Source organism: Etheostoma spectabile, chromosome 18, assembly GCF_008692095.1.
Source record: "Etheostoma spectabile isolate EspeVRDwgs_2016 chromosome 18, UIUC_Espe_1.0, whole genome shotgun sequence".
Taxonomy (NCBI): domain Eukaryota; kingdom Metazoa; phylum Chordata; class Actinopteri; order Perciformes; family Percidae; genus Etheostoma; species Etheostoma spectabile.
In genome coordinates, this window is record NC_045750.1 from 12,939,813 (window position 1) to 12,962,738 (window position 22,926).

The 22,926-nt window shown below is 38.6% G+C and overlaps 3 protein-coding genes across 7 annotated transcripts in view; 2 read left to right on the forward strand and 1 right to left on the reverse strand.

The window, feature by feature from the left end:
* Positions 1-1,828: 1,828 nt before the first annotated feature.
* On the forward strand, positions 1,829-6,141 carry LOC116706552 (sphingosine-1-phosphate phosphatase 1). 2 transcript variants are annotated; one of them, XM_032543463.1, is made up of 3 exons: positions 1,833-2,891; positions 4,134-4,223; positions 4,953-6,141. In XM_032543463.1, exons 1-3 carry the CDS (start codon positions 2,196-2,198, stop codon positions 5,502-5,504), a joined length of 1,338 nt encoding a protein of 445 aa, XP_032399354.1. In that variant the 5' UTR covers positions 1,833-2,195; the 3' UTR covers positions 5,505-6,141. The 2 variants fall into 2 exon arrangements, with proteins under 2 accessions (XP_032399355.1, XP_032399354.1); XM_032543464.1 differs by lacking the exon at positions 4,134-4,223 and having other exon boundaries at positions 1,829-2,891.
* Positions 6,142-7,888: 1,747 nt separating this feature from the next.
* abcd4 (ATP-binding cassette, sub-family D (ALD), member 4) lies at positions 7,889-18,804 on the forward strand. 3 transcript variants are annotated; one of them, XR_004336270.1, is made up of 20 exons: positions 7,889-8,271; positions 8,554-8,672; positions 9,174-9,301; positions 10,024-10,163; positions 10,376-10,492; positions 11,067-11,192; positions 11,581-11,631; positions 11,860-11,954; positions 12,048-12,169; positions 12,804-12,895; positions 12,984-13,073; positions 13,252-13,457; positions 14,710-14,801; positions 15,036-15,072; positions 15,931-15,980; positions 16,116-16,168; positions 16,270-16,346; positions 16,597-16,712; positions 17,450-17,660; positions 18,160-18,804. XR_004336270.1 is itself a non-coding variant. In XM_032543460.1 (19 exons), the coding sequence occupies exons 1-19, from the start codon at positions 8,231-8,233 to the stop codon at positions 17,543-17,545; spliced, it is 1,848 nt and encodes a 615-aa protein (XP_032399351.1). In that variant the 5' UTR covers positions 7,889-8,230; the 3' UTR covers positions 17,546-17,821. The 3 variants fall into 3 exon arrangements, 2 of the variants coding, with proteins under 2 accessions (XP_032399351.1, XP_032399353.1); XM_032543460.1 differs by lacking the exon at positions 18,160-18,804 and having other exon boundaries at positions 17,450-17,821; XM_032543462.1 differs by lacking the exons at positions 7,889-8,271; positions 18,160-18,804 and having other exon boundaries at positions 9,179-9,301; positions 17,450-17,821.
* acss1 (acyl-CoA synthetase short chain family member 1) overlaps positions 18,042-22,926 on the reverse strand; it is a 27,622-nt gene continuing 22,737 nt past the window's right edge. For both annotated transcript variants that reach the window (XM_032543459.1, XM_032543458.1), the window contains 6 exons: positions 21,156-21,268; positions 19,430-19,556; positions 19,179-19,306; positions 18,612-18,675; positions 18,394-18,515; positions 18,042-18,311 (listed from right to left, as the gene is read on the reverse strand). In XM_032543459.1, coding sequence (XP_032399350.1) covers positions 18,141-18,311; positions 18,394-18,515; positions 18,612-18,675; positions 19,179-19,306; positions 19,430-19,556; positions 21,156-21,268 — 725 coding nt within the window. In that variant the 3' untranslated portion in view covers positions 18,042-18,140. The remainder of the gene's footprint in view (positions 18,312-18,393; positions 18,516-18,611; positions 18,676-19,178; positions 19,307-19,429; positions 19,557-21,155; positions 21,269-22,926) is intronic.

A 22,926-nucleotide genomic window follows, 5' to 3' on the forward strand; every position in this document is an offset into this window, starting at 1 on the left:
CTACATGTATACTGTGGCAGATTTTATTTTTTAGAACTTATTTACCCGCTAAATAAATATCAGTCAGGTAGCCTATTCTTGTACAAATATTACGTAAGAGTCACGTTTATTATAAAAAAACTAAAAAAAAAAAAAAGAAAAACGCATGGAAGTTTAAGCTTTGAATTTGAAAGGAAAGTCCACCGTTTTCCGGTGTAATTCTGGTATCTTTGTGTTGTGGTTTCTCAGACCTGTAGGAAAATGCAGGCTATATATTATGAACCTGGAATTGTTATTATATTTTTTTATGAACTTACATTTTGTTTTTGATATGGTTAATTATTTGGAGATGTATTTGTGTGTATAATGTACATGAGATGGTGTGGGCCTACAATTTTAGTTTCTTTTCACTATCTATGCTAATGATAATAATGTCACAAACACTTTTCAGATAGGCCTACATTCAAAAACATTTACCTGAGAAATGTTTAGAATTATGTTTGAAACTATGTGTTAATGTTGTTTTAATCTTTGGTATTTTAACTTTAAAAATTAGAATGAATTAATTAATTAGAGTATTGCAGCTTGAAGCTGCCACACGCATAAAAGAATGGGATAAATTATAAGTGAAATTGAAAGTTACTAAAAACAACTACTCAAGTTCAGTACTTAAGTACAATGTTGAGGTGTTGGTATCTTGATTAGGCTTTCTTTATTTTATGTTACTTTAACTACGCCTCTACATTTCAAATGAATATTGTTGGCCTACTTTTTATTTGAATACATTCATGTGACACCAAACGTTAGACTAGTTACTTCGTGGATGAAGGTGTTACGTACAAAACATTTTACAGTGCCTGAATTGGACCAAATTGGTGCCAGCTCCCTAACTCAGCAGTTGCATGACGTGATCATTGCACGTGTCTTGGATGTATATTTATATGTAGGCTGAACTATATCTCCTAAGGGTGACCCCCAATGGGCGACTATTCAATCTAACGAGCTTGATTTAACTACTATTCACAGTTGAATCATCACATTATCTGAAAATGTGGTTATGAAACAGAGGATCATTCCATTCGGCATACATGGGGGTGCTGAATGTCTGATTTTACACACAGTTGCTTGTTGTTTTTTTTATAAATCATGATACATATAGCCTAATTTGGTATACATATCAGCAAATAATCATACCTTTAATAACAATTATAAGTAAGTACTCATGTGGACAAACTCAGCATTGCTGCTACTTAGTAGGACTATTGGTACTATTGGTCGTTTGATCCCTGGCCCTGCAGTAGCCTACTGCTTACATGTTCAGAAGAATCCAATAAAGTACAATAACGGTACTTCTCAAATTAAGATGTCTGCAAACAAAACAATTTATAAAATAAAATGTTTTATTATATATTAAACTACCACATAGGCCTACAAGTAGAGCTGAAATGAATAGCTAAACACTTGAGAGCTGTTTTGATTTTGAGTTTCTAACATGAGATGATTTTTTTTGCATTGAGTAGCCTACTTTTACTTTTACTAGGCTTAGTTTAAGTAGGCAAGGCTACATTTTCCTGATGACACTGACATACTTTTACTTGAATAACATTTTAATGCAGGACTTTTACGTTTAACAAATACTAATTTTTACAGTGTGGTAGGCCTATTAGTACTTTTACTTAAGTAAAGGATCTTAATACTTCTTCCACCAATTACGTTTTTGCATTGTTGCATTTGCATGTTTTGGATTGTTTCTTTGTGTGATGTGTAATTGATCACAACTCCAGCAGGGGTGGTAGACATTTTGGAAATTGGTTGACTAACCAGACATTAAGTCAAACGAAGAAGAAAACCAACAGAAGAAGAAGAGTGGGCATTAATAACGACAGACGCAGTTATCAGTCTAAATGGTTGGTAGCCGTAGAAGTAACGTTATACCGTGAGGTAGCTAATGGTTAGCTAACTGCTACGGACTTTGGATGCTGCCGTCCACGACGATGTACAAGGTCTATGTTCTGTGTGCAGAGAGCAGGTAGGATAATAGACCAGGGTAACGTTAACTGCTTCGTGCTGTTAGCTAAGCCTCTGCTATTTTATTTCGTAAAGAGAAATGCAACGGGGACATAGCGCCACTCTCTTTCGTCTCACTCATTGAACATGAACTCTATTCTCACGGCGGAACAGTGTTGTGCATTTTAAACCAACCGTTATTTAAAGCCATGGCAAACGGCTATGTGAGGAAGTTTATACAGATGTGTAATTATCTCCAAGATCCCCGCCATGTAGCGAGGTTTCAAAATGTTTGCGGCGTTAAAGGGGCATTTCCGTGTAAAGTGATCACGCCGGACAGTGGAGATCCGGAGCCGGACTGCCCCGGACTGAAGAAGAGGGTGCAACAGGGGGGACCAAGCGCGGACGGTTGTGTTGGGAATGGAGCAGTCGGGGATGCGACCGTTCCGCTTTTTAACAGGATGCAGGGTGACATTTCCGTCAGGCCTGATGGTCCATCAGCAGCAGCTAATGTCGACCAAGACACCGTCAGAGCAAAACCCCTCCGGAAAAACTCCCTGACCGGAGATGTGGGTCAAGAGTTCCTGATCCACAACAAGTTTCTGTTCTACCTGTTCACGTTTGGGACTGAGCTTGGCAACGAGATGTTCTTCATCATCTTCTTCCCCTTCCTCTTCTGGAACGTCGACGCCCTGGTCAGCCGGAGACTCATAATAGTCTGGGCCTGGAACCTGTTCGTGGGACAGTCCACCAAAGATATGGTCCGCTGGTCCCGGCCGGCCTCCCCTCCAGTGGTGAAGGTGGAGGTCTTCTACAACTCCGAGTACAGCATGCCGTCCACGCACGCCATGACGGGGACAGCCATACCCTTCTGTCTCTTCATGCTGACATACGGACGATGGCAGGTGAGCATCCTGTTAAACACTCCCAACTTCTCAAATACAGATGAAGACAAAGCGTCAATGCAGTTGTCACAGACGAAAGATGTGCAGGTTATGTAGAAATGTACAGCTTGAGGACAAAGAAGACAACTGCCACATGTTTTCATAACCCACAGGGAAGGTTGCTACATAGTTTCAATTCTTCACAAACTATACATTTCAGTGTATTGTTTCTTCAGGTAAATTTGGAAAAAAGACCAGAGTTCTTGAAACACACAAGGCATCTGACCCAATAAAATATATAAAAGCTCCACATGACATTTTTCTCCCCCCCGCCCCCAGTGCCAAAGAGGGTCAGTCAGTGGGTAGTCCGGCCAAAGAAATGCAAAACAACAGACGGCCTTTAAATCACTGTTAATCCTTTTTGCCTAGTCTCGTATGAAGACAAAATATATTTCTCTGTTAAAGTTTCAGAGGGGAACAGGTGATGAGTGAAAAGGTAGCTTTGATACATTGTGTGAGACAGAGAATGGACTAGTAAATGTGTATGTCTAGAGGAAGTGGACGTATCAAATCACGTTTCAGTAAACATGGATCTAAAGTATCAAGGAGCACCACAGCAAGGCAGTTTAACAAAATAAGACAGTCAGGGATGAGAGAACACATGTTCTCCTGTGACTGGGTGTTCTGGTTAAGATGGGGCACAAGAGGTTGGTTTGTGTACTTTTACTTCTGCAGAGTTAAGAGAGAAAAAAATGCAGTATCAGTCCGGTCAGAGAGGTCAAATCTATCAAACTTTTCACCTACTGATAAGCTGTCACTAATTAATGTTAAGTCCATGTAATTTGATTGCAAGCCAAAATTAAATTTGGCTGACGTCGGGTTGTGTGCCGTCTGCCCTCTCTACTGTAAGATCCTTCATGAGGCATAACCATCCTGCATTTCAAATTTCTTTATTAATCTCTTAGTTAAATTAGCTTGTCCCTGCAGTGCATATTGTATACTGCATGTTTAATGTTATTTCGCAACACATTTTAAATTTTTATCAAGTTAAAAAAAGAAATGTAAGTGTAGAGCCCTGCCAACGGGTCACCTCCTGGGAAGAAGAGCTGAGAAACTCACGTTTCATGCAAAATGAGTCCATGGGCCTTTGTATCAGAAACTGCTGTATTTTGGTGTTTTTTGAAGGCTCATCGTCAACCACCTTTCTAATATCAAGGTTAATCTTTTAATGCCATGTCTTTATGCTTTCTCACTCTCTTCTAGTACCCCTTTCTCTTTGGCTTTGGTGTGGCCCTTAGCTGGAGCATCCTGGTCTGTGTAAGCCGAGTCTACATGGGGATGCATTCTATTCTGGTTGGTATAATAAATAATTAATGTGTAAATAATGCCTTGCTGGAAAAAGTGTAAGAATTAACTTGATAATATAGAGTGACGCTGCATCACCTGGACAGTTTGCCTCCACTGACACCTGTAGTCCCAGCAACGGTAACTCACTGAGGTCTACCTTATCTGGGTCAAAAATCTTTTCTGGTCAAATCACCTGCCTATTTGCATTTCTTTAGGTGGTCAGATGTGTCTTTTTTACATGTTAATGTAAATAAATAACATTTTTAAATGCATGACATAGACGCTTGCTCCTTTTTTAATAACCTACACGCCAATTAACAAATCTAAGCCAGTAGATAATGTTAGATTAGATGTTGGTGGCCAGGCAACAGAAGTTAGTAGATATTGTCTTTATTCTGTAGTACAACAGTAGTAACACCTGTTTATCAGTCAGCAGCTCACCTGATTTTTGTTTATTTTGAGTATGTAGAAAGTGATTTTTAGAAGAGCTCAGACGTTGTGTGCATTGCTTGCGGTATGTTGGCACTGATGTAAAGAACGTCAGAATATTTTTTTGATCTTTACACCTCTTTCTAATTCTGCCGTTAAAACTTTACCAGTTAAATTATTAATGTGCTTTTTAAGACTGTAGGTATATCAAGCATATATTTGTAGTGAGTGCAAATATGAGTGAAACCTATTGGCTTTCATAGCGTATATGCTGGGTTTGTGATGATTTATGTCCCTGTGTTGCAGGAGGTAATCACTGGCTTCCTGTACAGCCTTCTTATTCTAGCCTTTTTCCAGCCCATTTTGGACAAGATCGACAGCTTCTACATGATGGACCACTTTGCTCCACTCGTGATTATCGTGTCGCATGTGAGCCTAGGACTTGTGGCTTTCTCTCTGGATTCCTGGAGCACCTCTCGGGGCGACACAGCTCAGGCTCTAGGCACCGGGGTAGGAGCTGCTATTGCAACCCATGTGAACTATCAGTTTGGGCTGCTGCTGGATCCACCACTTTCCTCACTTCCTCTAACTTTACCACCAATCAGCATTAGCTTGGTGGTTGTCTCCCTGCTGCGCTTCCTCATCGGAGTCGCTGTCATCCTTGTCACCAGAATGATTATGAAAGCAGTGACGATTCCATTTTTATGTCGATTGTTCGGGCTGCCTTCAGATGATGTAAGAGGGGCGAGGCAGCACATGAAAGTAGAGCTGCCTTATCGTTACATTGTCTACAGTGTTGTTGGTTTTAGTTGTGTCTGTGTGGGGCCGCTCCTCTTTAGCATCCTAAACCTCGCCTGAGTGTTGTGTGCAAACTGTCCTTTACGGCTGACATGTTCATTTGGTAAAGGCCAAGAGCACTTAGAAACATGCTGCTTGTTTAGACACAAATAAAGGGTGTGTTTCTGCACAACAGAAACTAATTTAAAGGATAAATGTGGTGATATTTTATATTTATTGTGCTGTCAATATTCCTCTGTACCATAGAGCTCCATATTTGTCCAAAATGTATTTAAAAAAACAAAAAAAAACAAACACCAAATACAGTATTTACCTCTGTTTGACTGACTGTAAACGGCCCAGCTGTTTTAGGTAAATTCTTTGGCTTTAAAAAAAATAAAACCAGGTAAATATTTGTGACCCATTTTAAAGACTATTTTTTTTAAAGATTCGAGGAAGTTGGAAAGTACTGTGAGACTTAATTATTGTTGCTTTTGGCCTTTTTATGTAGGATTTGTTGACACTAACAACAATATAGAACATCACCAGCCTTATCCTTCAAGATCCAGAGGTGGTTGTGAAGTGTTGTGTGGAGCTTTGCAAATACTACATCTACCAGATGTACTGTAATGATGCTTGCATTCTTTAATGAGGAACATTGTACATTTCCATGTCAAATAACATCTTATTGGAGAATTTCATGCTTTAAGAAAAAAAACCAAACCATGAATCAGTAATGTGTGAAGTCACGTGTCTTTGTTGCTATACCTAAATCACATCCGCCTGGCAACTGTAAAATACTGTGGATATTTAAGGTAGCAGGTGTAGGGGTAGTTATATGATCTCTATTTAAATCTGAAAGACTGTAATAGCAGGCCCTTGTATCATTAAGATGTTTCTACATTATCATAGTCAGCATTTTCTCATCACCTTCTTTGTGCTTGTAATTTTGGTCCAAGTGTAAGTTGAGTATCATTAAAATTTCAATTTTGATAGAGTATTTTGCCATCTTAAAAAAAATTGAGCTGATTTGTTGCTATAGAACACAAATTCTAAATCTATATTCATACTTTTTTTTTTCTAAGAATTATATCTAGGCAACATTTCAGCTATACTACAGTATATAGAAACACTGACCCTAGCACTTGTCTGGTTGTTTTAATTGTTATTTGCTGTTTTAATGTCCCAGTAATGATTTTCCTCTGATATTCATAATACTAATGCCTGAGAATCCATACTTATATTATACATACTAAGGGAATATGTATAGGTCTATTACCATTTATTCCAACATACTCTCTGTTCTGCAAGGACTGTATTCTTTAGGAAAAAATAAGAAAACAAGGGGAATAAACTATTCCGAGAAACATTTCGAATGCATTTTATTTTCACAATAATAGAAGCGAAGCACGTATCAATTAGTGCGTCTGCTTTATAGTTCTGTGGATATGGATGTTAAATGTGTTCTCAGTTTCATTGACAGCGGTCTTCTTGCTCATATGAAATTTTCTTTTAACAAATCATAGCTTAATTTCACCTAACTGGTACATTTATAAGTTTTAAAGACCGATAGGTGTAACATTTAAAGTTGCATGTGTGTTTGAAGTAGTGGAAAAACCCAGAATAACTTCATTTTTATTTGGTCAATACCAAGAGAAGGCATGCAGTCTAGGTGGTGTAGTGTTATGTGTTTTACTCCCTGTATCGCAGTAGTACATTGGGTTCATGCTTAACCTTTGAGCAACATAGATAAGGTCTCATCTCATCTGATGTGTAACCCAAGCGAACATTCAGCCTAATCATTGGTTTCCTCTCTGCTGTTTTTATAAATTGAACTTTGGTTGATGGCTGTTTTTGGTATCTAAATCTAAAGAATTCACAAAGGTCAGCACATGGCCTGAATCAGTGCAGTCTTTTGTCAATAAATGTTTAGCAACCGATGAAAGATTTAGGCTATTAATGTCAATATTTCAAGTAAGTAATACTTGAAAAAAAAGTAACCAAGCATAACTGATGTTTTCACAATAGATACTTTTTCTTTTTCTCTTCATTTTAACACAATTTAAATTTTATTATGAGGTATTGTCGTGCTGCCTGGAAGCAGGTGAAACACCAACCGCCCTCCAATACCTTAGGACAGGACACAGAAAACAGCCTTTATTATTAATGTATTAATATCTTGTAATGGTATTACCAGAGAGAGAGAGAGACATTTTTCCTGCTTTTCAGGCATAAATCTTGTGTATGTTACTCAGGGACTTTTTATTAAGATTGTAAAAAAAAAGAATAGAAGTTAGTCTATATTTAAATGTAGTAGCTATAATCAGGCATTTAGTGTTCTTCCAGATTGACCATGCTATAAAAAGCTAATGCACCTTTTATTTTGAAAAATTGGAGTACATTACACCGGAAGTCCGGAACATTTCTTTTAGCTACCAAAACATCCACCTTACGTACAGTACACTGACTGGACATTGATTGTAGGGACGTACGTAAGCAAGGTAGCTAATGGTCTGTGAGACAATGCTAATGTAAGGCAACAGTTAAGCTAATTAATGCAACCGTGATAAGTACGAAGGAGGAAGTTGTTTTTAATTTAGTAGAAATGTGTTTGTTATTCCCCGTTGTAAGTTAACCGTTTTTCTCTTTAGCTGCTTTTATGTTTTCTGGTGTTAACGTTGACATACGTCTAAAGTTAGCTTGACCTGCTGGGTAACATTCGCTTAACGTGACTTCAAGCACGAAAAACGTAACGTCATTAGAAGTTTTCTTTGGTTAAAAATAATAGTCTTCAGCCGCCCGTACAGATGCCTCGTTTGGAAAAGTCAAATGGCAGAGGGACAAAAAGGTAAGCCTGACTCCAAGGTGTATTGTTATTGATTGCACACCTCAGACAGTAACGTTAATAACAAAAAAAACAACTCTGTTTTGCCGGGTCAGTACTGTATTGTAAATGTGTGTGCAATAAGGAACGTTAATGGTGTCAGGAACGATGCAAAGTAATTTTCATCATAAGAATTTCATCATAACAGAAACCTCACAGTTCATGCATGTGGTTACGGCATATAAGAGATGCAAATGTTGCAATTTTCTAATACATATATATTATCTCTTGCTGTGCATACTTTAGACTAAAGCTAGACTGGAAGTTTGTTCAGAGGTTCTGCAGCATCCAGAAGGTCCTGTTCCCATCATGGACCAGTCAAAGTGCTCTGATGTTTGGGACGCTGCTTGTTGTCACTCTGACAGGTAAGAGTCACTAAAGCTATTTGTGCAAGACAAGAATTGCGAGAGTGAAAAGGGGAAATTAATTGTCCCAATCGTATCCAGCTAGCTATTGAATAAGGTGATAATAAATTAAAAGAAAAATGAAATGTCTCTTGCATGAAGCCTCATCATGAGACGCATTCACTGCCTGTTGGCAGGGTGCAAAATTAAATTTGTCCTCCTGTCCATTTGCTAGTGAATGTTCAAATTTTCCCAGCCACACAATAGATTTCTATTGTTTTTTGGCTGGTGAATAAAGCAAATCTCCCAGCCACTTGTATGTTTTACCAGCATTTGGCTGGTGGATGGTGCTGGTGTATGCTACCTGTTGGACAATGCCTTGTGTGGCATTGTAAAACTACACTTCACATAATACTAGACTGCACTATGTTTAATTTTGTTCCTGCTGACCTTTTAGCGCATTGCTTTATGGGTCTCTCTTGTCCCAACAATCCACTAACTCATCTTATTTTCTGCCATCAGAGCAGCTGATCATTTACCAAGTGGGTGTCCTCCCTAGCCACTTCTACAGTGTGCTGGCAGAGAAAGATTACCCAGGCTTCAGGAGTCTGGTGGGGACAGCTATGGTGCTCATCTTGCTCAACTCCACAGTAAGTTCAAAAAAATGTGGGGGATGGCACACATTGACCTACATACTGATACCAGTAACCAAAATATCCCAAAACTACCAAAAGAGTTCACCCCTCCAGAGGTATTTTTGCTGAGCATGGAATTTGGTCTTTTAACAGTTCTTAGTCTTCACACATGTGCTTACTCAGCTGTACTACTCTCTTATCATTTCCCTTTGTGCTCAGCACTGCTGATTGGTCTGCAGATCTAGCAGATTGATAAAAGTGTCAATACTTTTATTTACTTGTCTTTATGTTATTTTTTTTTACAAAGGTTAATGCATCATCAAACAGATTTCCATTTTTTTGATAAATATTTACTCATTACCTTCACATCATTAATCAAAAACCTTTAATTGCTGTCATAATAGACAATGGCAACTTTACAGGTCAGGGCAGGGCAACCTGACATGTTCATTTTACAGCCCACACACATGTGATACTTGGATTATTAACCTGGGAACTTGCAAACACTACATTTTGAATGCATTCTAAGAAAACTGATTTTCTTCATACAGTTTATGTTCCTCATTGCTTTTTAAATGAAAAGGTGGTAGCAGGCTTCTTTCCAAATATGAGATATCATATGACATTAACTCTTCTTAGTGTAATAGAGCTGGTCATACAGTTACTGTTTTTGTCTCTGTGTTACTTTACTCTTTTAATAAACAGTTTATCTCTGTGTTCCTTTCTCCCTCTCTCAGTTGAAAAGTATCGACCAGTACATTTGCAATCAGATGTATGTAAGCTGGAGGAGGACGCTAACTGAGAGCCTTCATACGTCCTACTTCCAGGGCCGAGTCTATTACACTCTCAACGTACTCAAAGAGGATATAGACAACCCGTAAGCTTAAAGGGTTTTCCTCTTTGTTCTGTATATCTAATGCTTTTTTAAAAGAATGTAGACATGAACTCAATTTCAATTCATCAACATTTATCAACAAATCTACCATTTTAAGTTGTTATGTAAAGATCACATGGGTTTTAATTTTAAAAATCATCATAAAGAGCCATTTAAATGTTTTTTCTTTGTGTTCCTTTCTTTGTAACTTGAAGAGACCAGCGAATCAGTCAGGACGCAGAGAGGTTGTGTAAGCAGATGAGCACCATGGCTAGTCGTTTGATTGTGTCACCGTTCACACTGGCTTACTACACTTACCACTGCTTTCATAGGTGAGTTTGCACAATAGAGTACCGCAACAACTGTTATAAATCACACTCTTTGACACATAATACCTACCTACTGTAAAATTCAAGCATCATCAGAGACATACATTGTGCTAATTTTCTTACAGCCACAAGCCAATATTTGTACTTTAGAGAGGCACATTTACATAAAAAAGACAAAGAGATGAAATTAGTAACTTAAAAAATAAAGACTTCCCTTTATAAATATAATTTGTATCCATTCTGTGTAATCATTGTCTGTGGTTTGTAAAGAGACCATAAAGTCCACCTGTTGTCAGTGACTTGTAAAAGCTCCAAAGGTGTTCTGCAACTCTAAACTTCTTTTAATGGAGCCTAAAAAATGTTGCACACTAATTGCAAGGAAATGACATTATGGCTTTTATTTTTTGGGGTATTATCTTTTGCATGCTTTTTGTTTAATTTTATTAAAGTTGATCCTGTTTTAATGTACTGTCCTTTTAATTGTCCTTGCTACGTTGTTTTAAGCCTTATGTAAAACACTCTGAATTGCTTTTGGGTTTGAAAAAGAGGATGTTCAAAAAGTTGCCTTGCTTTGCAGCACTGGTTGGATCGGCCCTGTAAGTATCTTTGGCTACTTTGTTGTGGGAACCATTGCCAATAAAATCCTCATGGGGCCGATTGTGTCAACTCTGTTTGAGCAAGAAAAACTGGAGGGAGACTTCAGGTAACTTCAGTAGGTTCGGTAGCAAGAAGGTTAGTGTGTAAGTGTATCAAGTGACAAAAAGTGTCTGTGTCAATAATAATGTGTGCTGACAGACAAGCAGATGGTATTTTTCCAGCTTTATTTGATACAAATCCTTTCACTGTTCATTGTTTATTAAATCAGTCCTTTGTCAGGAGGAAGCATCTGTGGACTTTGGCCCAGTTCCTTTTGCTTAGAAGGAAGTAACACAGGATATGTGTCAGCTATGAGGGAGGAATTGTAATCTGTCACAAGTTAAAACAATCACATTTTGTGCTGACCAGGGAACAGTTAAATTAAATATACACAAAATCAGTGTTGCTTGAACATAAAAACTTTTTTTTTCAGTAGTATGTATTTGTATCTTCAGATTCAAGCACATGCAGATCCGTGTCAATGCAGAGTCTGCAGCTTTTTACAGGTGAGGCACAAACATGATTACCAGGGTAAGACTATACATATTCATGAAATGGAAACAGATTTTCCAGAAAGTTTACACAATCATAATTGCATAACTTACATAGAAACTGTACTTTGTGTATTTCTGTGATAAAAAAAATAATAATCTGGCACTATCTGAATTGTTCTCACACACCAAATCACACCGGTAAAGCAGGTTTGAAAAATATGCTGCTGTCTGTGTTTTTAGAGCCGGTAAAGTGGAGCATATGAGGACCGACCGCAGACTGCAGGCTCTGTTACAAACTCAGAAGAGTCTAATGAACAAAGAGCTCTGGCTTTACAGTAAGAACCTCCTACACACACTCACTCACTGACTCCTATCTTTCATTGATTTCTTTAATTAAACTTGTTAAACTCTGACCTCTCCTCTCTCAGTCGGGGTAAACACCTTTGACTACGTTGGAGGTTTCCTTAGCTACATTATAATTGCCATTCCCATCTTTACTGGTATCTATGATGGTCTCACACCTGGTGAGCTCAGTGCACTCATCAGTAAGGTAAGCATGTGTTCTTTTCCTCTCCCTACTTCTCAGAATGTGTAGTTCTTAAGAAAAGCATCTTTTTCACGTACAAAAACATGAACCTTAAAAAAAGCGAGGGGGAAAAAAAAAGTGTGTCATCAAGTGTGAATGTTTCTATTGTTATCAATCAATCTTTATTTGTCCTCAGCAACACAAACACATCATATAAATGAAATATAGACATGAATGAAAAAAGAGTACACTAGTTTAAACAACAATTTAATTTTAACATATTTAAAAGGAATTGCTCCTGTTACCATTTGCTCACAGAATTTGGTTGAGAGATGGCAGAGGGTTTGAGAGGTTCGCCATTACAGAATACATGTAGTTGGCTGAATGTGACTGTTTGGCTAATATAACCACTAGGTGGCAGCACAAGCTTTCTCCTGATAAAACCTTCATTCTGCGCTTGAATGCCAGTTGTAAGAAATATTGCTGTAGCTTCAGAGCTGTTGCAACAACATTTTAGTGTCATCCGCCAGTATTTAATTCTTTTAAAAAGATGTCTCTTTTCACTCCTGTTGGTCTTTTTGCTATGTGTTCAAAACACAGTACAATAATCTTGTCTCTTATTTACTCTTTGGTTCTCCCTCTCCTTGTTCACATTCAGAACGCCTTTGTGTGCATCTACTTGATAAATGGCTTCACGCAGCTAATAGACCTGTCAACCACTCTGTCGGATGTGGCTGGATACACCCACAGGTATCACGCTACATACTTACATTTACTTCCTGGGGGACAGATGATGTCAGCAGTGTTTGTGCATGCCATCCACTGTGTGTGTGTTCAGGATAGGCGAGCTGAGGGAGGTGATGGATGACATCCTCCGTAAGCAGTGTGACTATGACCCGGCATCAGGGGAAAGCTATGACTTTGACAGGTTTGTTTGAGCACATTAATCTACATAAATCTGTTGCAATAAAGTGCAGTTAAAGATGTAAGTATGTTGGGAGAGTGCACATATTGCTAACATTAAATTAGATTTAAAAAAAACAAGACAAATACAGAGAAACAGAAGAAGTGCTTATAGCTTGTGCTGTGCTTGTTTGTCCACACAGTGACTTCAACGTCCACGCAGGCCCTGTGGACACTGCCTTCATCCTGGACCATCTTTCATACAAATCTCCTTACTCAGATGAGCTGCTGGTGGAGGATTTGAGTCTGAAAATCAGCCAGGGAACACATCTACTGGTGGTGGGGAACACAGGCACCGGCAAGACGTCCCTACTGAGGGTCCTCAACCGACTCTGGGAGGCACACAGTGGTGAGAAAGCAATGAGACTGATGGCAGGAAGGGCTTAATGAAATGGTGTGGTGGCTGTGCTGATCACTTAAGGTTGGAATAATAACCCCCGACTGGAATAGTTAGTTACAAAGTATGTATTTAGAAATATGATTTGAGGAAGAATGTCCTTAATTATTATCAAGAGCTGGACAGAAGACACATACCAATAAAAAGTGGCATATGTACAAATTATATTATTTTATTATTATAGTATGCACTTAACCACGATGCTTAGTGTCCACTCGCTGTAAAAAATAGAGATGAGCAGTGGCACAGTCCACGGAGTTGCTGCAGCGCGCCTTCTGTGGTCTGGGACAGCTTCAGGTTTATAATGGACGCGTTCTGCTGCGGCAGATGCGTCCCTATTTCTGTTGTAGTTTTGGGTTTCCACCTCCGACAAAAGCAGCTTACAGCCACTTCCCTAAACTGTCTTATTCAGAGACCAGCGTCTCAAACGGGGCTCTGTGTCTGTCAGGAGGTCAGAGATTTACCATGTCTATAATATATAGATCTATATTAGATCTATATATATTATTTCTATAATAGGCTACTATACTAGTATCATCTCTTTATTTTTCTCAAAATATCATAACTACTCCAAATCTCAGAACACAGATGAGATACATTTTGTGTGTAAAAAAAATGTGCACAAAGTTTTGAAAATGTGCAGAAATCTTGCTCAAACACATTAATAAATTATTGTATCATTCCGGTGAATAATTGTCATAAGCACATTTAAGAAAGTTACTTCCCCAAAAACTCAGTCTTGCCTAGGGCAACCAAAGGGCTAGAGCCGGCTCTGCACTCAAGCAACATTTTGTTACTTGAAGCTTATTAAAAGAAATTGTTTGAACATCATCTCCAGTTAAAAAGTATTTGGAAACCCTCAGTGTTGTGGGCACTTTACACTTTGTATTATATGTACTATAGCATATTTTAATTGTTCACTTCCCTGTTTTGATTAGTTAAATACAAATTTGCATCATGGCCTACACTTTGAAATAATAAACGATGCAGGACTATGTCTGAAAATAGCCCCTGGACACAATGGACCGAGATTTGTATTGAGGCATATTATAGAGCATAGGGATACAAAACTCCTAATGCAAGTTTTGTTTCTACAGATCCAGAGGATCATTATTTTTTAACGATAAAAGTATTAGACATCTGCCCACATGAGTAGAGTCTTGACACTGTCTGTCTCTGTCCATTTTGTATTTCTTTTCCTCAGGTTTTGTCCAGATGACCACATGTTTCGGGCCCAGAGGAACCCTCTTTCTGCCACAGAAACCTTACCTGACTGATGGCACACTGCGTGAACAGGTCACTCTCTCTTCTGTTTTTTTCTTCTTTCTCTATAGAGCCTGTAACTTGTCAAAATAACAATAATGATAATAATCTTTATTTGTAGAGCACTTATCAAAAACAAGTTACAAAGTGCTTTAACAAGTGTAAAAACAATAATATCCAAATAAATATATGTGTATAGATGCAATGGTTGTTGCAAGTTTACCAATAGAATTAACTAGGATTAACTGGAACTCTCTTCTCCAACAGGTGATCTACCCACTGAAGGATATTTACCCTGCATCAGGTATCAGCTGTCACTCTGACTCAACCCTCAGAGACTATAGATGTTAATTCATTTAATCACAGTTGGTTGTTGGACAGAGCATGTGTGACGTCACCCATTGGTTTGTGGAGATCTGGTATGAGTCGCCAAGTTTGCCGTTACGGGCGCAGCCATCGTGGTTGTGGATGTGATGATTTTAGAGGAGAGTGAGGGAGGAGCCCTTACACTCTACGTTACACACATTCACTGGCAATCACATCATAGCCACGACCTAAAAAACCCGCTGCTTTAACGCCGCTTTTAAAATCACCAAGACCATGATTCCAAAAATGAACATCATTTTGTATTGCAAAAGACTTAAAACAAGCGATTGAGACCATAAACCCGTTTTTACTGAGGTGTAATAAGTCAAGTGAGAAGTGGGTCACTTTCTCATAGACTTCTACAGAAACTGACCTCCTTTTGCAACCGCACGTGTCGCCCCCTGCTGGAAATCAGACATAATGCAGGTTTAAGGCACTTCCGCATTTGCATCACTACGCCGAACCGATGCTCAGTGTTGTTGTAGCAAAAACAACTAAACTAATATTAAATGAAAGCACATAAGGAAACATGTTTAATACACTAAGAGCCAATGGTTCCTGACAGCAATATGTTGTTTGATTAAAGCAGCTCATTAATCATTAGAACAATAATACCATTAATACAGTAGATCAGTTTAATATGGTGAATGTGTGTAGGTGCAACATGTATATTTATATTAATCTAGACGTGGCTCTTGGTTTTCCCTTGTATCTTTGTGTTGATGCTGCTGCCTGCATTGACTGAAATAATTGGTCATCTGTGTTAGTGATATTGATGTGAGTGTGCTTTCTTCAGGGTCAGTGGACGATGACAGAATTATACAATTCCTGGAACTAGCAGGAGTGGTGAGTTTGTCCTACAGTATATTCCTTTGAACTAAAATCTTCTGTTTTGCTAAATTGTTTATTCACCTTGAATATTTCACCAGTTCATTTTTGAATATACACTCATCCTGAATCAAACTTTTATCTGTGCTCCAGTCCAGTCTCCTAAAGCGGACAGGTGGGCTGGATGAAAAGGTGGACTGGAACTGGTAAGAGAAAATACAAGAGGAAAAACCAATGGCACGTGTCGAAACGTCTTTAAAATGTGCCACAAAATGATGCAGACTCTGAACTAGTTTTTTTTTTGCAGGTATGATGTTCTGTCTCCAGGTGAAATGCAGCGTCTCTGCTTTGCACGACTCTTCTACCTGCAGCCCAAATATGCAGGTATATATATATATATATATATATATATATATATATATGCAGGATTTCTGTAACGTATTCATGAAAGCAGCTAAAAAATGAAAACTTTTAGTGATTCTGACACAAAAGCTTTAGAGAAGCTAGCCTCTGTCTTTGATGCAACACTAAATTTAGCATTTTAGATGTAAAATATTTGCATGTTTTCATCCTGTCCTCTGTGTTAGAGGTGACTGTGACTGGAGCGTTTGCAAATAACATTTTTTTGTTGCAGTGCTGGATGAGGCCACCAGTGCTCTGACGGAGGAAGCAGAAGCACAGCTGTACAGAACCTGTAAACAGCTCGGCATGACTTTGGTCACTCTGGGACACCGCAGCAGCCTGGAGAAGGTAGACTGAACACACATTGATCCTGACTAGGGTTAGGTATCATTTAGATTTTTTCTGATACCTGCACTAAAGCGATACTTTTGAAACGGTGGCAGTGCCTGAACCAAAACGTTTTAATAAAGTTAAAAAAGAAGGGTACTAACATCTTATTTATTGCTAAGGCCAGATTAGAATAATTTATTTCACCAGTAAATTGCTGCTGACCGACAACAACCACCAGATGGAAAAAGGGTATTTTACAATAACTTTGAATGCACCACGAGACTACCTGTTTTTAAGTGAACGCAGCCTGTGTTGTTTAATTCCAGCGGAGTAGACTCTACAGTCAAATACAGTCACATTGTAAACTGTTTAACGTTAGCTGCCAGCATTTACAGTATACTGTTTATTCCAGCTGCTAGCTAAAGGTAGGCTAATGTTACCTGCTGTCGAGTGTAGTGTAAATTCAGGCACCAAAATAAGGCACCTAAACGTACCGTTAACGTCTGCACCAGTGCCCTATTGGGACTGTGTTCACTAACCGTGACCTATATACCCAATCCTGCTAAATGAAGGAAAATCAATAATCGATTACATCCAAGGTTACCCCGTCTACAAAGTTAATCTGATGCTTTTTTGTCAGCCCATGAATATTTGGTTTCATTACGTCTTACATTTTGGCACTTGCCTCCTATTGCTTTGTTCTCAAATTTGTCTAAATCTAGGATATTAACTTTTTGTCTTATTGTTTCTCACAGTACCATGACGTCCAGTTGAAACTGTGTGGAGGAGGCCTGTGGGAGTTGACAAAGTTAAAAGGAGGAAGTGGGAGACTAAGAGAAGAAGCCACATGACTGGACAGTCATCTCTTTGAAATCCTGGACATCCATGATGCATCAGTGTGGGAGACAAAGATAGAAAACACTTCTGAATTCCTCAGTTAGTAACACTCAAGTGCTCTTCAATAAGGTACTTTAAACCCATAACAACTGTACTCATCCAGTTTGTATGTATTCATGGACATTGGGGCAGAGCTCAACTAAAATGTTCTGGACCCAAAGACTTTGCCTAAGGAAGGGTTTGGCTGGCTCTGTAATTAAATTCACCTACAATGACAACAAATCAGGAGGGAAAAAATATACTTAGACTCAGCAAGTCTTATTTGTAAATTTTTTTGTGTTTACAATCATTACATTGGGAATATTAGTTCCAATTTTGTAATAAATGCAATGTTCTCAGCCTATTGAGAGCAGAGTACATCTTTGGTAATACACAGTTTTAAAGAGTTCTTTACATGATTTCATAAAAATTTCATATGTACAATAAAAACAAATAACATTTGGCTTTAAGTTTGATGACACACGTCTGGTTAAGTTAAATGGAGTGTAACGTGCAAGCATCACTTTCATATTCCTTTTTCAGATGAGAATGTTTTCAGAAAACGCATGTTCATGGTTGTTTACTACAGAGCTCACGGTGGCCTTGGATGATCTCTTCAACTGCTGCAGGATCATCCAGCGTGCTGAGGTCACCCAACCCGTTCAAGTCTCGCTCCACCACTTTCCGCAGCACCCGCCGCATTATCTTACCTGAGCGGGTCTTCGGCAGCCGATGGACGAACTGTGAGAATGACATAATGTGACTAAGTAAAACGTAGTCTTAAATGTCTTTTTGCTATTTAAAGTCAGTGAGATAGAATCACCTGGATGAAGTCTGGACAGGCGTACTTGGCAATCTTTTTAGATACCATGTTGTTTAGCTGCCGAGACAGGTCCTCCTCTTGAACGTTCACACCCTGTTTTAGCACCACAAAGGCATACACACCTAAGGGCACCGAGAGAAGTCTTTACTATGATGGACATTCTTAGTGGCAAACAATTTTTTGACTCTTAACACTGGAAAAAACGTTTTCTTGCTCACCTTGTCCTTTGATGTCATGTGGGTATCCTATGATAGCAGACTCAGCCACTACAGAGTATTGATTCTGTTACGGAAGTCACAATCAGGATCATCGGAAATATGCAACTGTTAAAAACCCCATAAATGTCTCTTTGGTTAAACATTGGAGAAAGTACCTAAAGTGGCACTTTTAATGAAATTGAAAATACGTTAACTCTGCTCAAAGATGTCAACTTATGTTATGTTTTTTTTCATCCATGCTAAAAATATGGTTTTAGGTATGCCAGTTTTGGTCAAGAATTAAATATCTTAATCTTAATTCTGGATAGATAGCCATGAAAGCCAATGCAGACATTCATGGTCCAAATGTGTTGAATTGCCACTTGTCCACATGTAGAACTACAGTAAGTTTGAGCAAAAGTCAGAGATGAATGCTTTCATAGTATGCTAATAAGCTAACGATAGTATGATCTTCTAGACAAACTAATTAGATTTTATAAAACATTAGTATTTTACCATTATAGAAATGTTTATGAATGGAATGTTCAAAGACATTAAAATAACTTGTTAATCATGGATTGACCTTACCACCACATCCTCTATCTCTGCCGTCCCAATCCTGTGACCGCATACATTGATGACATCATCAAGGCGCCCAGTGATTTGGTAATACCCCTCCTTAGAGCGATAGGCGCCATCGCCAGTAAAGAAGTAACCTATTCGCACAAAGATGGAGAGAGATGTTGGGACTATGTTTTTGTTTTCTCCAAAAAAAACACTAAGAAATTGAGAAACACTATAAAAATACAGTTTTTAATCTTCAACCCATCATACTGTACCAGGATAAGGCTGACAGTAGGTCTCAATAAATCTCTGGTGGTTGTTATGAATGGTTCGGGCCATACCAGGCCAAGGCTGAGCTATACACAGAGCTCCAGATGTGTCATTGGAAGTCAGCACGTTTCCCTGAAAATAAAAAACAAAACCGATAAACGTAAACGCAAGAAACAAGGACAGCAAAATGGAGTAATAAGTCATAAGACAAATCAATTGTGCATGTCATTCCCAGCATTAAAGTGACAATATGTAACTTTTTGATGTTTCTACAGCTCTGTAATTTCCAATGGTCTTAAATTACCTGTAACAGCAAACTAGACTAACAATGAAAAGAGCACTATTTGTATATAGTTTTTAGTAAGGCCTCTGCCCAGTCTGACTTTTCCCCTGCAAAGTCCCAGAATGATTTGCGGCAAGTAGACGGCGCTACAGTAACACATTCTGGTGGGTCACAGATTTCTTTGTAAGACCAGAAGCCTGTGTTGGCTATCCAGCCAGCTGAGTCAGGTAAAAGGAAGCTGGAGAGTTTTTTTAATAGGCTTGATTGTATTCTAATGTTATTTTAGAAGTTTTCTTTTGTAGTTAATACTGGGGCAGAACCATCCTAGAAATGAAGGAAATTAAACAAAGAACAACTAAAAGCTAAAATGAAAAGTGAAAGACGGGCGATACCGTGAGTCAACTTTGGTCAGATTTTAACACATGGAGACACTTACGGGATTGTAAGTTATTCAAAACCTAACCTTAATTGGCCCTCAGGTATGTAATATGTCTATTTCATTCATGAAATAATTTTACAATGCGCAATGTGGTTGTACGTCAGTAACCTACATTATATTACGTCCCCTTTTAGCGCAGATGTTTTTATTCCTTTCAGTCCGTGTTTGCGCTGTACTATTTTCTTTTCCTTTGTCTCCCTGTAACGTTACTTGTGTAAGGCGGCTGTGGGTTACATAAAATGCGCTATATTAATCTAAATTATTATATTGGTTGCTACAACAAACTCTTAATGCTTTGGCTCGTGACACAGTGACAGTGATACCCGGTTTAGCTCACGATACATCCAAAGTAGGCTACCGTATGCAACACTTAAAATGCAAGGATGATCTGTAATTTATCTCTTATTGTAAATGAATAATTTTCTGTCTGAGCAAAACATTTATTGCAACCATATGACCTCCCCATAACGCTAACTCAGTAATAAAGCGGGCCAATAGTAAAGAAAGACCTTTACGACAGCAGGTGTGGTGAAAACACTACCAATTTTGTCCAAAGCCACTGGAATCAACACAAACTGAAAGTTACATTTAGCCACTTTAAATGGTCAGTGAGACCGGCGATTGATCTAACAAGTACAAGTAGACAAGACAAACCTGCACAATATTGCTAAAATAAATCGTGGAAAACAAGCCAATTACAGTGCTATATTATATCCTGTGAAAATGAAAGCTTTTAAATTGCTGTTTGTTTGTTTTTTTACTGGAGAGGAAGAGAGATGAGCTCAAAGACACCACTCCAACTGTCTGCACAATCTGTGGATTTCAAAAGCCACAAAGTAGTATTTTTAATGGGGAGTTTGGCACGCACAGCGAGTGTGAAGGGTGGGAGCAGGGTGGGTATCAAAAGTGACACAGCTGGTGACTATTTTATAATCCTAATCTGACCCTCCCTCTGGGCTGTTCCCAGCCATCCAACATTTTTCATGGAACACACACACACAAAATATACCTCAGTGTCCATGAGCACGGGCTTAATGCCAAAGAAAGGTCTCATAGCCATTCCTGGGACAATCTCTGCGTCTGGGTCTGATGGCCTTGGGGTGATGCAGATGCCACCTGTCTCTGAGAACACAGAGCCAAACAAGGCAGATTATAAAACTGCTGTTATTCTATTTACTGTCAACAAATCATGTAAACAGACCAAACTGGTCAATTTATTTAACTTTTCAATTTAAAAAAAACACTTCAGACTTCCCCACTCTGTCTGTGAGCCTATTGGTTCCTCCTGAAGATGTACATCTTAATTTAAAAACCATCAGGAATACAGATTGAGAGTTACCTGAGCAGAAATACAAAAATACAAATCACAATTATTTTTTTTTAAAGCAATGAAGATGCGTCTAAACAAAGACAAAAAAGTCAAATGAAAGGGACAGGAGAAAATTATAAATGACAGAGCCAACTAACAGTTTGTAAATCTAGCATAAGCCCTTCTTATTGCTACAGATGCAGATAACATACATACTAACTAAATTAAATTAGGTTTGCATTGACCTCAGGGGCCCTGGTAATCCGCTTGTTGGTGCCAGAAACAGCAGAGGGGACCGGTTATAAAGTAGGACACAACAGATGATCCTACAATAGCATTAGCATCTGAAATCTTGTTCAAATCAACCGTTTACTGCTAGACTATCCTGTGACTTGACTTTATGGCAAACTATGCTATGACATTTTATGACTTTGTATGATATAATACACTGACGTTTTGTGACTCCCCCCCCACATACTTTTACTATGACTTTGACCCCCAATTTCCACCGGGTGCGGAACAGCAGCGTCCCAACTCCGGCCCAGCTCCGGCAGTCCGCATCCCTCCAGAGCAGACACACAGAGCTTCTACTTTTGCCGGACGCCAGAGAGCTCCGCAGAAATTCAGCACACGGCAGATAGTGAGGGACAGGAAGTTGAGCACAGTCACAAAATAAAACATCCGGTTAATTTTCAAAACAAAATAGGCCGTGCTCATGGCGGATCATATTTCCCTGCACTACACCTTGAAAACACAGCACAGAGTTGTTTCCTCTTTACTGCTCTGGATGGAAACAAACTGTTGTTGTTTTTTTGGTTTTATTCTACATAAATTCGCAAGATCTCGTGGGTCCTCGTGACTCCAGCTGTCAGTCATGGGCGCAGCCGTTCCACAACAAATCTGGACCTGGTGGGTGTTGACGGACGGCGGAGCACGTATATGACACGCAGCGGAGCCGATCCGCAGCCGTTCTGCAACCGGAGGAAATTGGGGGTATGACTTTTTCAACATACAACTTTTTCCCCCACATACTATAATAAAACCCTTTTATGACTTTTTGGCGTACTATTCAAAAATAAAAAAACATGATTTGTGAAAAAACATTTTCCAACATACTATGACTTTTAACAAAATACTATATTATGACTTTTTTTATCACTTTGACATACTTCGCTAACTTTTTTTAACACACTATACTATGACTTTTTTGTAAATTTAAAAGTTACTCCACGTCTCCAGACATCAGAAAACAGAGTGACTGAAAGAGGATGGGATAATGGACAACAACTTAGAGTTTAGGCAAGAGTGCAGAAAAACCGCCTCAAAATTTGTCCAAAAAGGGAAAAAAAGTGTTGTATATATACACACATGATCTAATAAGACATACATTAAATAATTACACAAATCATATATAGGCTGTTGATTATTACATTACATCTGACCACCTCATGTTTCATGTTCCAAGAAGCCA

Excerpts from the sequence above, each read along its gene's own strand:
- abcd4 (XM_032543460.1), top strand. The coding sequence starts at position 8,231 with ATGCCTCGTTTGGAAAAGTCAAATGGCAGAGGGACAAAAAG. Across the intron at positions 9,302-10,023 it reads TCATCTTGCTCAACTCCACA|TTGAAAAGTATCGACCAGTA; the intron begins GTAAGTTCAAAA and ends TCCCTCTCTCAG. Across the intron at positions 15,073-15,930 it reads GGATATTTACCCTGCATCAG|GGTCAGTGGACGATGACAGA; the intron begins GTATCAGCTGTC and ends TGCTTTCTTCAG.
- LOC116706552 (XM_032543463.1), top strand. The coding sequence starts at position 2,196 with ATGGCAAACGGCTATGTGAGGAAGTTTATACAGATGTGTAATTATCTC. Across the intron at positions 2,892-4,133 it reads TGACATACGGACGATGGCAG|TACCCCTTTCTCTTTGGCTT; the intron begins GTGAGCATCCTG and ends ACTCTCTTCTAG. Across the intron at positions 4,224-4,952 it reads TGGGGATGCATTCTATTCTG|GAGGTAATCACTGGCTTCCT; the intron begins GTTGGTATAATA and ends CCTGTGTTGCAG.